The sequence below is a fragment of the Glandiceps talaboti genome, chromosome 11 (assembly GCF_964340395.1).
Source record: "Glandiceps talaboti chromosome 11, keGlaTala1.1, whole genome shotgun sequence".
NCBI lineage: Eukaryota > Metazoa > Hemichordata > Enteropneusta > Spengelidae > Glandiceps > Glandiceps talaboti.
The window spans coordinates 14613563-14630160 of record NC_135559.1 but is presented as its reverse complement, the minus strand read 5'-3'; the positions used below and the strand labels follow the sequence as shown (position 1 = coordinate 14630160).

The following is a 16598-nucleotide window of genomic DNA, read 5'->3' as shown; positions in this document are numbered from 1 at the left end:
TGAACAGTACCAAGAATAGAAAGACGTACTTATTACAGATATTAGAGGTATTGTGAATGCGTCATATACCCACCCGAGGACCTTTGAGAACCGAATTTAAAGACTCTATTCGGCTGGAACAATTTCTAGTGTATGGTGAGAAGATTTCAAAGGAGACGATCTCACATTGAGATTGATGATAGGACACAGCAGCGGCTATGGGTTGTAATCATTATGGACCGTGCATCATGATTTTATAATTATGCTCCAGGCTTCTTACTTTCATTTTATCAGACATTTATACATCTTAGTCTATATGAGAACATGTGTATCTATATATGTTTGTCAATATTTATTTTCTATCATGGTAAAATAGCAATGAAGCATTTCTTTCTGGGAAAAAAACAGATACAGGTCATCATTTTTCTGTTTTTATATAAGTTCATTGATATTTCTCAGCAGCTCATTGAAATATTATGGATTTTGATTATATTTAAACTCTATTTGTGTTATTAGGGATCTTTATAACACAAGCAATTGACCTATAAATAATCTGACTAGACTATTCTAGGCTGATATAACATGACAATTCAATAAAAACTGACAGAGTTTACATTGATCTACTGTGTATATGTAGATACTATAGATGCAACACAGCCGCATGTGAACAAACAGAAATTCGTTCATGGACAATTTATTTTTGAAAATTGTCTCATGATTATACTGTATATGAGTGAGAAGTTTTAGAAAGGAAAAGAAGATGCTGTAAAGCCATTTATACAGTAATTATTTGAAAAACGTAAATGACATATATTGATTTGTAGTTTTAATTATTTGGGTGAGAGAATTCATATACGTTAGCAGACAACACGTTCTAGTAGGTTAAAACTGATAACAGGCACATTCAGACATTATACGTTTCTGAGTAACTTCTTGCTACGACACCTTTGATTACCATCATCCTTACGATAGAGACAATACATGATTTCTTACCTCTTTGCGTCAATTAAGGAAGGATGGATGTGCCTTTTCAAATGCTACTGATACTTGGTTTTGGACTAGTTGTTTTCAATCTATTAGTTAAGTATAGAGTTATCGTAGTATTTGGTGGCCATCTTAAATTATAATATGGGTAAACACGAGATCAGTTTGTTTTCTATCTTTAAAAGACTTTGTATGGTGACCTTCTTTATGTCTCCTGTGAGAAAAGGTTATGTTATGGTGATGTGTTTTTTTTCTCTCTCTCATCATTTTTATTACGGTTGGTTAAATTCAACTTATAAGTTTCCTTTTGATATAATGCTTACGAGCATGAATTCAGTGGGATTTGGTAACTATACTTACAGTTTAACATCTATATAACAATACTGAAGGCATTATCGCAAGAATCGAGGAATGATAAAATAAGCTAATTACCAAATTATCAAGACAATATAGCAGACAACATCATCTATTCCTCTGTATTAACTACCTAACCTTAACAGATTCACTAGCCCTTGTCTGATTTTATTTCATTCATTCATTTACATTTTACTGTACGTTATTATATCCCAGTAGCCTATTTACACACTCCGTTAATTTACAGACTAGCAAAATGTGCGTTCGTTTTACTATTGACATTGACTGTGTAGTTTACAGAATTTTATCAATGTCATTATTCAAGATTTTGAAGATTTGATCTAAAGAGGTCAAGCGCTAGTGATAGTTATCAACAATGAGTTATTCCATCGTTAAACTGTGAGTGGCAAGTTGTGTTTGAGATACATCTGTTGTCACTGACATTTTTTAATTGTAATATCAGATTTTTTAAAAAGAAACAATGAAATTAATCAAAATCTTCTTATCAGGTAGAAATAACGAACGGTATTTTTTTGACTAATTTAAATTCATTAAACACCATTTGCAATTGCTTCGAGATGTTATGTTTTGTTTCTTTTAAAACAACTCATGTTTAGAATATAAGCAAAGCTTAGACGCAGTAGACAAATAATAAAATATAGACATTTCAAAGATATGTTATTACATAACTTGAAAATAAAAGTCTAAAGATCAAGATTTAAAAAAGGTTATCGTTTACTTGTTATTAATAACGGTTTAATATTACTGTAATACTAAAATGTGTTGTCCTGTCAATCATTTTTTTGGCGCTATTGTCGTAACATACGTCGTTACAATCGTACTGAATTTCATAGAATTCAAATGTCAGATGTTATGTGTAGATTTTAGTGTTTTACACTTGACACGTTTCAGTATATGGTAAAGTATTTCATTCTTCAGTATTATTTATGTTCGAAAGGCTTGATATATATGTATGTCGTGATTTCAAAACTGCATAATTTGGTAATATGTCAAGAATGTTAATCCTCAATCTGCACAATGTGTTTCAAACCAATGAAAAACAAACTTGCAACCTTTTATAAATTTTATATTTGCTTGATTTTCTGTCAATTTGCAGCTTGTCTGGACTAAAGATTACAAGATCGTTGGCTGTGAAGTTTGGCGTTTCTTCTGTGTACACCTATTTTCGCTATGTACTTAATTATTGAAAGTAACTTTACAGTAAACTGTGATGATGAAGGACCTGTCTATAAAGGTTATGATAATACTACCCTATTGAGTTACAGATATCAGAAGTGGTTTATCATTCTTTAATTGCTGGATGGCTTAGTTTTAACATGACTATGATTTCAAAACAACAATTGTTTGTAATGTATGTTCGAGGTCGTATAATATTTGATGTCTGTGTTTTTATTGAGTAAATTTTATACATTACACACCAAAAAACCAATAGTCTGCTTCATTATTTCCTGACCTGTTTGATAGATATCACCACTAGTTGAATTTCTTAACTCTGAAGAGATTCTTATATGTTTGTTATGTCTGTCTATACCGTCTTTGTGTGAACGTGTGTGTATGTGTGTCTGTGTCTGCTCCACAAGTTTCTCAAAAACAATTGGGTTATATATATATATGTATGTATATATATATATATATATATATATATATATATATATATATATATATATATATATATATATATATATATATATTAGGCCTAAAAGAATTGTGTGGTTCCGATTACGCCCAATGTTAGAGTAGCTGGGGTAGGTAGATTTTTTTTTTTTTTTTATAGTTTTTTTTTCATGTGTGAATGTCTAGTTCAGGTAGTTATGTTTTCCATTGTTTTCCATATGGTCTCTGTGTTATTGGTTTCTTCTCACCAGATATACAAGCCTTACAGATTTGAAGAACAGTTTTATATTGTCTTTTTAAGTTGATGTCAGTTTCCACATCCACTATTTCTGGTGAGACTTCACAATTTTCGCGATTTTATTTTTTTCTCAAATACGTTTAAAACATGTTTAGGGTCGGTAGTGAAAAACTAGGTGGGGTCGGGTAACTGGAACCAAACCATTTTTACCTTAGAAATTTAGCACAGTGCAGAGTTGGTGTCAATGACTTGTCTGGGTCCATCATGAATAAAGACTTGCAGATAAACGTAAAACTAGATTCGCCTTTGTTGCCCAATCATGAGCAAATACTGATGGTGAAACTCCACTCCCAAACATTACCATTAAAACATAATTACTAACACGGGCATGGGTGAGCAGATAGGTGTCTCGCTGGTGGTAAAAAAAAACAAGAAATGTAGTGCTCGTCATCAGTCATGATTTGCATATTGGATATTGATTATCATATTTATCATTAAACGTGTTTATGGCTGACTCTCACACATCCTAAACATCCTAAACTTATAAATCTTTACAAATACACATAAGGCCACATTTTTGGCAAAATTGGCCATGTCACTATGGCAGTTTTAATATCCAACAATATCTCAGAAAAATACACTGAAACACACATAGACAAATGTATGAGTGACAAAGTTCAAGATACTTCTGACTTTATATTGGTTAAGAAATGTTTAACCTTAGGTACTTGGGTGAGGAAAGCAAATTCTTTACCTTGCCTTCAGGTCCGAAGTTGCTGCAAAAGTGTGAATTGCCTCAGAGTTTTTTCAAATGTCGCCACCCACCTCTAGGCGAAAATACCTAATGCTTTCGTCTACCACAAGAGGGCATCATAAAATAGATTAATACTAAATCTTCCTATATATAATAGTGCATTGTTAGAACAAAGAAACATCATTATTCGTGTCGACTGCACAGTACAGTAGATCAGTAGGTAAGTGAAAGTATTCTTCTGAGTTTGAAACAGAGGCAGTGTGAGTAAAAATAATCTCGCACAGACACTGCTGTATTCCTAACAATACAATATCCCAATCATTTAATATTGAATGTAGTTTCTTTTCTTTTTTCCTTCAGAGGTTTTTGGTATATGTTACACAGATTCAAAAACATTACTTTTTTTTTTAAAAACAAAACAAAAAAACAACATTGTTAGCTTAGAACGACGAGGCGACGCTTTCTATACTTTGTAACAGTGGTTCCTCTCTTGTGGGGATACCGAACCGATCTTGGTATTATTTCAAAGAATTTGTATCATAGAAACCTGATAAATTGGCATTTACAGGACAACCATGCTGGTCGGTAGTGTATGTATACCGTATCCCTAAAGTAGGCGTAGGCAAAGGAATACATTTGCCCTTGGGCAACAATGAGTTGGCATCGTAGACATGACATAAAGCAGTGAGGTTGATGGCATTTTGTGATTTCTTTCTTCGCGTTCTGATTATAAAATGAACTGGTAACACAATGAAAGTACGATTGTGTAACAATACCAAGATCGGGGCGCGATTCTGGTTACAAGCATCACTAGAAATTCAACCATCACGTGTGCGATATCGGGCTCTACGATTGGTCACTGCTGCCTGGTGTCATACCCCATTGTATATATGACCAACAGCGAACGTAAGACACTCGTACGCGATGGTAGTCAGTCCGCGTTTCGCGAATTCCTTATTATAGTGGGTATTCGCCTGTACATTTTAGAAACACCCCATAAAGTTTCCGCCCCCATCTACAAAGTATCTTTTGGAGTAGAAGTTTCCTGACCAATTCAAAGGATCCTGCTGTGTTTATTGTGTCTCTGCTAATTTTAGTCTAGAGTTGAAATATGTCTATCTTGAGTTAAAAACGTAATGTCCCATGAGAGGAAACACCAAGCCTACATCATTTTAGCTATAAGATATGAATGCATGTTTATACACTGTCGTGATTCGAAATACATCATCATCGCCTGCAGATCAACTAAAAATTTTAATTTACTACTTTCAGACCTCATACCACATTTGGAACCGATATCACTACCCACACCACACGACACTAAACATGCCACTAAGTCACAAGATAGTAGTTATACCTACCATTGCTATGGTGGTTTGCTTGTTACTATCCGTGACTGATTCCTGTCGAAGAGAACGTCACGACGTTCTAATTCGTGATGTGCCTGGTTATAGATCTACAAAGGTGATGGCATTCGCCTGTGTACAGAATCGGGCCCGTAAGATTACTTCTGAGATATCTTTACAAGGGGGAGATCCAAGCTTTCACATGGAACCCAAGTGTTGCTGTGAGGTATTTGGCTCCATCCGTAAACAGGTATTTAACCTGGCATTATACTATCAGCACATTTAAAAGTATTTCTGCCAACATTCGGCTATTTTTAGCTATACTTAGTATATGTTTCTTTTCGGGTAAACTTTCTTGTAATAGGGTACTACTAACGAGCCTGGTCCCTTGGAATTCAGCCAACTCTCTTCTTAGTCAGTTGATTTCCCACTATAACAGGTGTGACTTAGACTAAATGACCAAAATGTGCCATGTTAAGTCGAATTAAACCAGCACAGGGCCATACTATGACTATTAGCTCAGACAACTTCAGAAAAAAAGATACGTAACGCCTATTGTTTATAGGTTAAATCGTCGGATTAGGAGGCTGATGATTGACCCACTCCACGCTCACTGTGTCCAACTAACTCTTTGTTTCAGCCTAGGGTGTCGAACTCTCTACAAATTTTGCTGATTGCTCACTTTCCTTGCATTATGGTAATTGCCGATTGCTGTCTTGAGTAGATTCAGGACACCATTAGATAACTGATGTTTCAAAGAACGCGTTGAAGCAAATATCACTGAAATAGTTCCTGTTTTAGGAAGTTACAGCTGCTTGAATATTCCCCTGACTTTGACACCAATTTTATGAATTTATAATGAGCTATTTCAAACTAATATGTCAGTACAATTGGGAATTGTAACAAAACTATGGAAGTAAAAATCGAATTGCTCGAAGCACGATCTCTCACGCATTGTTTTTGTATGTTTCGAGAATGTTTCGATCATTTGTGTATTTATGTTCGAAGTTAATGATATATTCCTATTTGAAACTAGGTAGTACTTGATGGTGACTTGTTGAGTTATTTAAAAAACTGAGACATTCATATATTGTACGTCTCAAGTTATAGTCGTTTAAAAAATCATTCTAATTGTCATCTTCTCCGAAATTAAAACGTTTTAATTCTTTCCCTGGCTACTTTTTTCTCTTTCGGCTGTATAGAATTCCCTCTTTGTTGATTAAATCAAGACATCTTGTCCATTCTTCTCCTATTTTCTAAATTAAAAGGACCACAATGGAAATAAGTTGTTAAAACTTTTTTGTGTTATCCTCGGCAAAGGTATTCCGTGCTGTATTTGTTTTGTTTGTGAAAGCTGTAGTGTTATTTCCGTTTTTGTTTTGTGGTTTCCTGAATATTTTTTGCCAAATCAAATCAAATCAAATCAAAACACCCCTAATCTCATAATTAGCAGGGCTACGTTACCACGAAAATTTGAAAAGAAGCAAAAAATTTATATCACCATAAAAATCAATGAGTCAATTGATCGATATCGCAGACAAAAAAAGTTTTATTTCACCACAAAAAATAATCATTCAATCGGTCAATCATTCAACCAAATAATAAACCAATCAATAAATCAATCGATCGATCAACCGATCGATCAATTACATGCTCGCTGCACCCTGTGGTATATGACGTCATATTTCGCGAAAGCTTGACATGTCTCGTTTCACGTCAGTATGCAAAGTCACAAGGATGTTGACAGTTTTTAATATATTCCAAACTTGGAACAGACGCAATCCTAAGTACAATGGAAATAACTGCAAAATATCTGTTTTCGATAGTGGTCTGAGCCTAATAAAACAAATTGTGTGGTTCCAATTACGCTCATTTTAGAATAAGTGGGGTAGGTATATTTTTGAGTGTCTAGTTCAGATTTTCTATTGTTTTCCAAATAGCCTCTGTGTTATTGGTTTCTTCCCATCAGATATACAGCCATTACAGATTGGAAGAACAGTTAAATATTGTCTATTTAAGTTGATGTCAGTTTCTACATCCACTGTTTCTCGTGAGACTTCAAAATCTTTGCGATTTTAGTATTTTTTTCTCGAATACGTAAACAGATGTTTAAGGTCGGAAGAGAAAAACTAGGTGGGGGTCGGGTAACCGGAACTAAACATTTATTTTTGTAGGCCTGAGCTGTATCAGTGAGCGACGTGGTACAATTGAGCAATGGGGACGAGACAAATACCATGTTTGCACTGCCAAACTACATAAACTCTAAATGCCATAGTTTTTAGTAGAGAAAAGGTATAGCGATATAGACATTGCGCTAAAATGTATATAGCATAGCAAATAATAAGAATAGACAGATTGGTAAAAAGTCTGTCAAATATATGTCAATCAACTGTTGTAACTTCATTACGTATTTATGAGCTTTTGATACCTAACGAAATTGCCCCCTAAGCGCTGTACATTTACTAACACGCACACGCATTTATAATGACGCTGTGGGCCGCTGTACTTCTTGGAATTCGAAGCATACACTACCTGCTGCCTCTATAAGCACACAGGATTAAATTGTCATCATCTAACAACTTCTATCTTACCAATGCTCGTCTACTATATACAACGGGTTTGACTATGGCACAATCATGTTTAATACAAAGCTCACCTTTTTTTTCAAAAATTGCGTTGTGTTTTTATTTACTTACACAGATAACACTTGTCTCCATGAATCGAAAGTTACCAGCAACGAAGGTCACTTACTGGAAGATTCTGAGCTGCAAATGCGTTCCTTGTACTCAGTGATCGGTACGTCGACATGTGAACCACATATGGAAAGGCCATTTACCGTGACGAAATACTCAATTATCAATACGTAACTCCTTATAACAAACATCAATCTGATTAGTCTTGTGTTTATTTATCTTATCCTGTTATGTACAATGGTCTCAGATGTTCTGAAATCATTCTTTTAGTAGAAAGCTGGCAGTGCACTGACCTCCAGACTGAACATTATGAGAGGGTTCATATGAAAGCCCTTAGATTGTTGTTGTTCAGGAAAGTCAATGAAGTATGGATTTTCCCCACACTACTTGTTCATAATGTGTACATGTGTGAGCTTTACAACATCACATACACACACACCTTACGTGTTATTGTATAATAATAAAGATCATTCGCTCAAAAAGAAGTTTCTATTTGTGTTTCTCGCTTATACTGTCAGCTATGTTCAGTAGTCCATGGGTAGAATGTAATGTTATGCTTGGCACTTTTTCCGTAAATCAAATATGGCCAACATTGCGGGTTGATTGCCTGTGTTGCCGTGTTTGTAATAAGGAGAACACTTACCTTCACGAATCTAAAACCGCTACCAAAAAACGAAGGTCATTTAATGGAAGGGAAGATTCTAAGCTGCGAATGTGTTCGTTGTACTTAGTGAAGTGAAGACTGATGCATCTGTAAGAGGAAAGGCAATATCTTACAAAGGCCATGAACAACGAGTATGGAGCGTAATCCACGTCAAAAGTCGAACTCGTCAAGTGATAAGTCAGGTACATCAAGTGACAAGTCAGGTACATCAAATGACAAGTCAGGAGCGTCAAGTGATAAGTCAGGTCCGTCAATTGACAAGTCAGGAACGTCAAGTGATAAGTCAGGTCCGTCAATTGACAAGTCAGGAGCGTCAAGTGATAAGTCAGGTCTGTCAATTGACAAGTCAGGAACGTCAAGTGATAAGTCAGGTCCGTCAATTGACAAGTCAGGAACGTCAAGTGATAAGTCAGGTCCGTCAAATGACAAGTCAGGAACATCAAGTAATAAGTCAGGTCTGGATGATAGTCAAACTCTTGAAAAAACGACAAGTCAATGCATCTGGCGGATGAATCAATCTATACTAGAGAGGTTTAGATACACGTTCGAACGCGTACGCCTACGGGAGCATGATAGTGCAGGCGTACAAGTAATGACGCGTACAAAATTGTGTTTAGTTATGCGTTCTAAAACACAAACGTGAAAAACAGTGGAAAGTGAACGCGCGCGTTGACATCTTCTTTCCAGAAGGCCAGACACGTCTTTGTTTTCTAAATTTGTCCGTAGTTTTGCCATTTTTTCTGCAACTACCCAAACCAAAAACCAAACAATTAGTTTAACGTTACGCTTCCGAACTTTGATATAAAAAATACGCCTTTTAATCGAAGAAAATGACAAAAACTCAACACGTATTTACAGATACGTGTAGACCGCCATTTTGACGTAGCGTCGTTTGATACAGAACGCCTGAGTTGCTTCGAATCACGTGACTATGACGCTACACGTATAGAACACACGTACATACGCGCATCTAAACCTCTCTACTATTACCAAACTGGTACCCCTTAGGATGGCTGATTGTCAACTCAACTACGTCACGACGCGTCATACCCTACGTCATATTTCGTCATAGAAGTTTTCTTCAGATTCTAACAAGTAAGCTGAGGATCACAACGGTAATCGACCCGGAAGCAGTAAGACATGCACCACGACAGTGACGATACGTCTTGTGTACCATCCCTACTGGAACGAGAGGAACTTAGGAAGGTGGGACTGGGCACGCGAAAAATAACGTTTGATGGGGATGGTGGTTTCGAACATTTGCAGGAAACTCTATACCGTCATTATCCTAAACTGGCAGATGGTGGTGGATTTATAATATACAGGAACATGCATGCTGGTGGCAAACTACTAACAACTCTACCCATGCCTAGCAGTGGCTATTCGGTACCTTATTTTAGGGACGAGTCCGTGTTAAAGCACGCTGTAGCTTATGTGAGACCCCTGCAAAAGAATATGCAGATAGATCACAGCGCTAGCAGCGCTCACTGTGAGGTAAGTGGAATTTGTGAAATGAATAATAGGTATTAACAAGGAAATAGATTTTAAAACAAATTTATACAAAGAAAGACTAATACATAAGGGGCACATAGCTAACATATACAGATTGATCTTATGATAGGTTGAAGCTTTGAAAATACTGGAATGATGATTTATTTTTCTTAGACACTCATTTCAGCACACATCAGATTTGGCAAAAGAGATATTTTATTTGGTTTGTGTGTATCGATTATATTTTAACTGACCTTGGCCATATCCCGGTGTTTAAGGTATGGGAACCCCAGCAATAGAAAGGTGGAAAGCTGGTAAAACTGGCACAAAATGACAAGAGAACTTGTGTACCTTTTACATACATACCACCTTAAAAAAAATTGATATCAGCATTTAACAAATACTAATATATACTAATATAAAAACTTTTATTGCCAGAAATTTATAGACTTACAAAATACTCTAAATTTATCCACAAATATACAAAATATCAAAATTTACACAAAATGGATATTGTAAAAATAGTTCCTAGGAACTAGTCAAGCTTGTGGCCCTAAGGAAGACCTGTATAGCTTGATAAATGTTTGTAACTACTGTTTTTTAATTAAACATTAAATAATCAAGTAAGATTTAATTATTTGTATTTTTTTTTCTGCTTTAGGAAGAGCGAGAAAGTAAGGCAGCCAAAGTATCCTGTGTGAATTGTGGAAAGGAAGTTACTATAGGCTGTTTGGAAAATCATCAAAAAGTTTGTAATGTAGATGTTGATAATCTGTCCATCAGTGAAGTGAGGACCAATCTGACGTTGAACCAAACACTGGAGTTATTGACATGGAGGTACTGTATGAATTTAAGCTGTTGGTTTCATGTTTTTTGTCACCTTTAATGTTATTTGGGTACTATACATTAATAGTAATACAGCTTTACCATACATAGTACTAGACATAGTAGTACAGCTGTACCATACATAGTACTAGACATAGTAGTACAGCTGTACCATACATAGTACTAGACATAGTAGTACAGCTGTACCATGCATAGTACTAGACATAGTAGTACAGCTGTACCATACATAGTACTAGACATAGTAGTACAGCTGTACCATACATAGTACTAGACATAGTAGTACAGCTGTACCATACATAGTACTAGACATAGTAGTACAGCTGTACCATACATAGTACTAGACATAGTAGTACAGCTGTACCATACATAGTACTAGACATAGTAGTACAGCTGTACCATGCATAGTACTAGACATAGTAGTACAGCTGTACCATACATAGTACTAGACATAGTAGTACAGCTGTACCATACATAGTACTAGACATAGTAGTACAGCTGTACCATGCATAGTACTAGACATAGTAGTACAGCTGTACCATACATAGTACTAGACATAGTAGTACAGCTGTACCATACATAGTACTATAATAGTACAGCTGTACCATACATAGTACTAGACATAGTAGTACAGCTGTACCATGCATAGTACTAGACATAGTAGTACAGCTGTACCATACATAGTACTAGACATAGTAGTACAGCTGTACCATACATAGTACTATAATAGTACAGCTGTACCATACATAGTACTAGACATAGTAGTACAGCTGTACCATGCATAGTACTATAATAGTACAGCTGTACCATACATAGTACTACTAGTATACATAGTAGTACAGCTGTACCATACATAGTACTAGACATAATAGTAGTACAGCTGTACCATACATAGTACTATAATAGTAGTACAGCTGTACCATGCATAGTACTACTAGTATACATAGTAGTACAGCTGTACCATACATAGTACTACTAGTATACATAGTAGTACAGCTGTACCATACATAGTACTATAATAGTAGTACAGCTGTACCATGCATAGTACTATAATAGTACAGCTGTACCATACATAGTACTACTAGTATACATAGTAGTACAGCTGTACCATACATAGTACTACTAGTATACATAGTAGTACAGCTGTACCATACATAGTACTATAATAGTAGTACAGCTGTACCATACATAGTACTACTAGTATACATAGTAGTACAGCTGTACCATACATAGTACTATAATAGTAGTACAGCTGTACCATACATAGTACTACTAGTATACATAGTAGTACAGCTGTACCATACATAGTACTACTAGTATACATAGTAGTACAGCTGTACCATACATAGTACTACTAGTATACATAGTAGTACAGCTGTACCATACATAGTACTATAATAGTAGTACAGCTGTACCATACATAGTACTGTAATAGTAGTACAGCTGTACCATACACAGTACTATAATGATACAACTGTACCATACAGAGTACCATACATAGTAGTACAGCTGTACCATACAGAGTACCATACATAGTAGTACAGCTGTACCATATAGAGTACCATACATAATACTACAGCTGTACCATACATAGTACCATACATAGTAGTACAGCTGTACCATGCAGAGTACCATACATAGTAGTACAGCTGTACCATACAGAGTACCATACATAGTAGTACAGCTGTACCATACAGAGTACCATACATAGTAGTACAGCTGTACCATACAGAGTACCATACATAGTAGTACAGCTGTACCATACAGAGTACCATACATAGTAGTACAGCTGTACCATACAGAGTACCATACATAGTAGTACAGCTGTACCATACAGAGTACCATACATAGTAGTACAGCTGTACCATACAGAGTACCATACATAGTAGTACAGCTGTACCATACAGAGTACCATACATAATAGTACAGCTGTACCATACAGAGTACCATACATAGTAGTACAGCTGTACCATACAGAGTACCATACATAATAGTACAGCTGTACCATACAGAGTACCATACATAGTAGTACAGCTGTACCATACAGAGTACCATACATAGTAGTACAGCTGTACCATACAGAGTACCATACATAATACTACAGCTGTACCATACATAGTACCATACATAGTAGTACAGCTGTACCATACAGAGTACCATACATAGTAGTACAGCTGTACCATACAGAGTACCATACATAGTAGTACAGCTGTACCATACAGAGTACCATACATAGTAGTACAGCTGTACCATACAGAGTACCATACATAATACTACAGCTGTACCATACATAGTACCATACATAGTAGTACAGCTGTACCATACAGAGTACCATACATAGTAGTACAGCTGTACCATACAGAGTACCATACATATAGTAGTACAGCTGTACCATACATAGTACCATACATAGTAGTACAGCTGTACCATACAGAGTACCATACATAGTAGTACAGCTGTACCATACAGAGTACCATACATAGTAGTACAGCTGTACCATACAGAGTACCATACATAGTAGTACAGCTGTACCATACAGAGTACCATACATAATAGTACAGCTGTACCATACAGAGTACCATACATAGTAGTACAGCTGTACCATACAGAGTACCATACATAGTAGTACAGCTGTACCATACATAGTACTATAATAGTAGTACAGCTGTACCATACATATAGTACTATAATGATACAACTGTACCATACAGAGTACCATACATAATAGTACAGCTGTACCATACAGAGTACCATACATAGTAGTACAGCTGTACCATACAGAGTACCATACATAGTAGTACAGCTGTACCATACAGAGTACCATACATAGTAGTACAGCTGTACCATACAGAGTACCATACATAGTAGTACAGCTGTACCATACAGAGTACCATACATAGTAGTACAGCTGTACCATACAGAGTACCATACATAGTAGTACAGCTGTACCATACAGAGTACCATACATAATAGTACAGCTGTACCATACAGAGTACCATACATAGTAGTACAGCTGTACCATACAGAGTACCATACATAGTAGTACAGCTGTACCATACAGAGTACCATACATAGTAGTACAGCTGTACCATACAGAGTACCATACATAGTAGTACAGCTGTACCATACAGAGTACCATACATAGTAGTACAGCTGTACCATACAGAGTACTATACATAATAGTACAGCTGTACCATACATAGTACTATACATAGTAGTACAGCTGTACCATACAGAGTACCATACATAATAGTAGTACAGCTGTACCATACAGAGTACCATACATAATAGTACTGCTGTATAGCATGAGTTATAATACCAGTTTGAAACTTGTTTCACATTCACTCACCAAGCATTTGTCTTGAGTTGCCTCAAGGGCCTAAGTAGAAGTACATTTATGATAGATGAATAATAAATTCACTACTTCTTGCCTCAAAGCATGCAGTTGCGAAAAAAAGAGCTCAGTTTAATTGATTATTACAGTGGGTCTGTTAGTCCGTCCATAATGCATTTCTCAGACATGCAATATCCAGTTACTTTTAAGCCAGGCGCAAAGATGACTTGTCATATGGGACATGTGCAAGTCACTTCAGTTCACAACATACACAAGTGTCCAAGTGGCATGCCAGCCATGTTTGTTGTTAACAATGACTATTTATGGCATAACTCGAAAATTTGAATACATAGAGACTACATTATAGTGTCTATCCCTAAATTATTAGGTGTAAACTTTCATTGGAGACCCTGACCTTTGACCTTGGCCAAATGGGTCAATTATCTAAATCCAGTCCTATCCCGCATGTCGCAGACACTTTTATAATACATATAAAATTTATTAAAATTTTTTCCTATTTATTACTAATGTCATTTAAAATCATGATAGAAGTAAAGCATGTGAGGGAGTGCATTTTTGATGAAGACTTGTGAGTCCAAACTTAATGTCATTTTTTGCTTTTGATACAGTAATTGGGTCATTGGCTCATATATCAGGTACAAATGTATATTATTCACAAACACAAGTTCTCTTTGACAACTTTGATTGAAATACAGACATGCTTTGAACAAATAACCTTTACATCTCCAGTTTATTCAAATTTTGATCATTCTGTCAGATCCGGTTTAACTGAAGAAGGATATGTCAAGTCATTAGTTCAAAACATGCCTGTTTCAGATTCTAAAGTGGAAGAAGAAAACTTGTGTTTGAATCGCCATGCTTCTATGATGAACATACACTTATGTCATTGTCATTACACATCATCACCCTTCAACTAGTAAGGACCAATGGCTATATGGGCTCATATGCTCCTTCCTGGAAGGTAATGGGTTCTGAAATAGCATAGGTTAAGTACCAATATAGCCAGACTTAACATAATCATGGAGTATTGGTTAATTGTGGGCAACCGTAAGGACTAAGAGAGCTAGTTTATTCAGAAATTAGTTAACATATCATAAAAAACTGTTGCATATAATATATTTTATTCTCTTTTTTCCCAGATACCAAACCCTCTATCCATGATGTTTTGCAGTGTATAACAGGCGACAGGAATATGCCCTGGAAAATTTTCATATGGTTCAGTAGCATACCAATATCTACATTGCCAGACCCTGGTGTTTGTACCAAGGAAGTGCAGCTTCATGTCAGCCATGAGTCTTACCAAACTTTGAAAAACTCCTTTGATACAACTGTCACATTCCAATGTGTAGGTTTTGGGTGGTATTAACACATATTTTCTTGATCTACTTTTCAGCTGTGGAATTAATATGTTAAGATGATTTTCAGACAACATACACATGCAAAGAATGCTAGTAAGGTGCTGATTAAAAATATGCCTCATTTTGTGGTAAAATTCTTTAAATATTCACGGGTGCAACTTTAATCACAGTTGTAGTAAGTTACCAGAAATAGTGTATTCACTGGACTGGTGTAAGTTTAACCACAGTTGTACTAAGTTACCAGAAATAGTGTATTCACTGGACTGGTGTAAGTTTAACCACAGTTGTACTAAGTTACCAGAAATAGTGTATTCACTGGACTGGTGTAAGTTTAATCACAGTTGTACTAAGTTACCAGAAATAGTGTATTCACTGGACTGATGTAAGTTTAACCACAGTTGTACTAAGTTACCAGAAATAGTGTATTCACTGGACTGGTGTAAGTTTAACCACAGTTGTACTAAGTTACCAGAAATAGTGTATTCACTGGACTGGTGTAAGTTTAATCACAGTAGGTAGTAAGTTGCCAGAAATGTAATTTTGCATCATTTTTAGAAACATAGATTGCAAGAGGATTGCATTAGTTGTTTTCATAATTTCTAACATTATCTTTTTTTCTCTACAACACACAAAACTCAATCCAGTGTCTACCTATGATCAATGTAACCTTAGAAATTTAGTTGTGTTTTCTCCAATTCAATGTATTGCATAAACCTGAAGTATCTTTCCATTTTTGATGTCATCAATCCTCTCTAATGCTTCTCACTACACTGATTACAGATTAGATTTAGGGGCTAAGTGACAATATCTTGGAAACAACAAAGGGTTACTGCTTCGGTTCTACATTAAGAAGTCCAGAGAGTCGATTCATATGCTGCTAAAAATTATATCATTGCACTTTGTT

At 35.8% G+C, this 16598-nt stretch overlaps 1 protein-coding gene across 1 annotated transcript; it reads left to right on the top strand.

Annotated features, from left to right (window-relative positions):
• Window positions 1-9731: 9731 nt before the first annotated feature.
• Window positions 9732-16592, top strand: LOC144442195 (uncharacterized). The gene is made up of 3 exons (XM_078131476.1): window positions 9732-10141; window positions 10800-10975; window positions 15476-16592. Exons 1-3 carry the CDS (start codon window positions 9788-9790, stop codon window positions 15495-15497), a joined length of 552 nt encoding a protein of 183 aa, XP_077987602.1. The 5' UTR covers window positions 9732-9787; the 3' UTR covers window positions 15498-16592.
• Window positions 16593-16598: the final 6 nt, after the last annotated feature.

What these genes read in the sequence shown, in the direction of transcription:
- LOC144442195 (XM_078131476.1), top strand. Translation starts at nt 9,788, where the DNA reads ATGCACCACGACAGTGACGATACGTCTTGTGTACCATCCCTACTGGAA. An exon ending in CTAGCAGCGCTCACTGTGAG is followed by an intron (nt 10,142 to 10,799) that starts GTAAGTGGAATT and finishes TTTCTGCTTTAG; the next exon opens with GAAGAGCGAGAAAGTAAGGC. An exon ending in CTGGAGTTATTGACATGGAG is followed by an intron (nt 10,976 to 15,475) that starts GTACTGTATGAA and finishes CTTTTTTCCCAG; the next exon opens with ATACCAAACCCTCTATCCAT.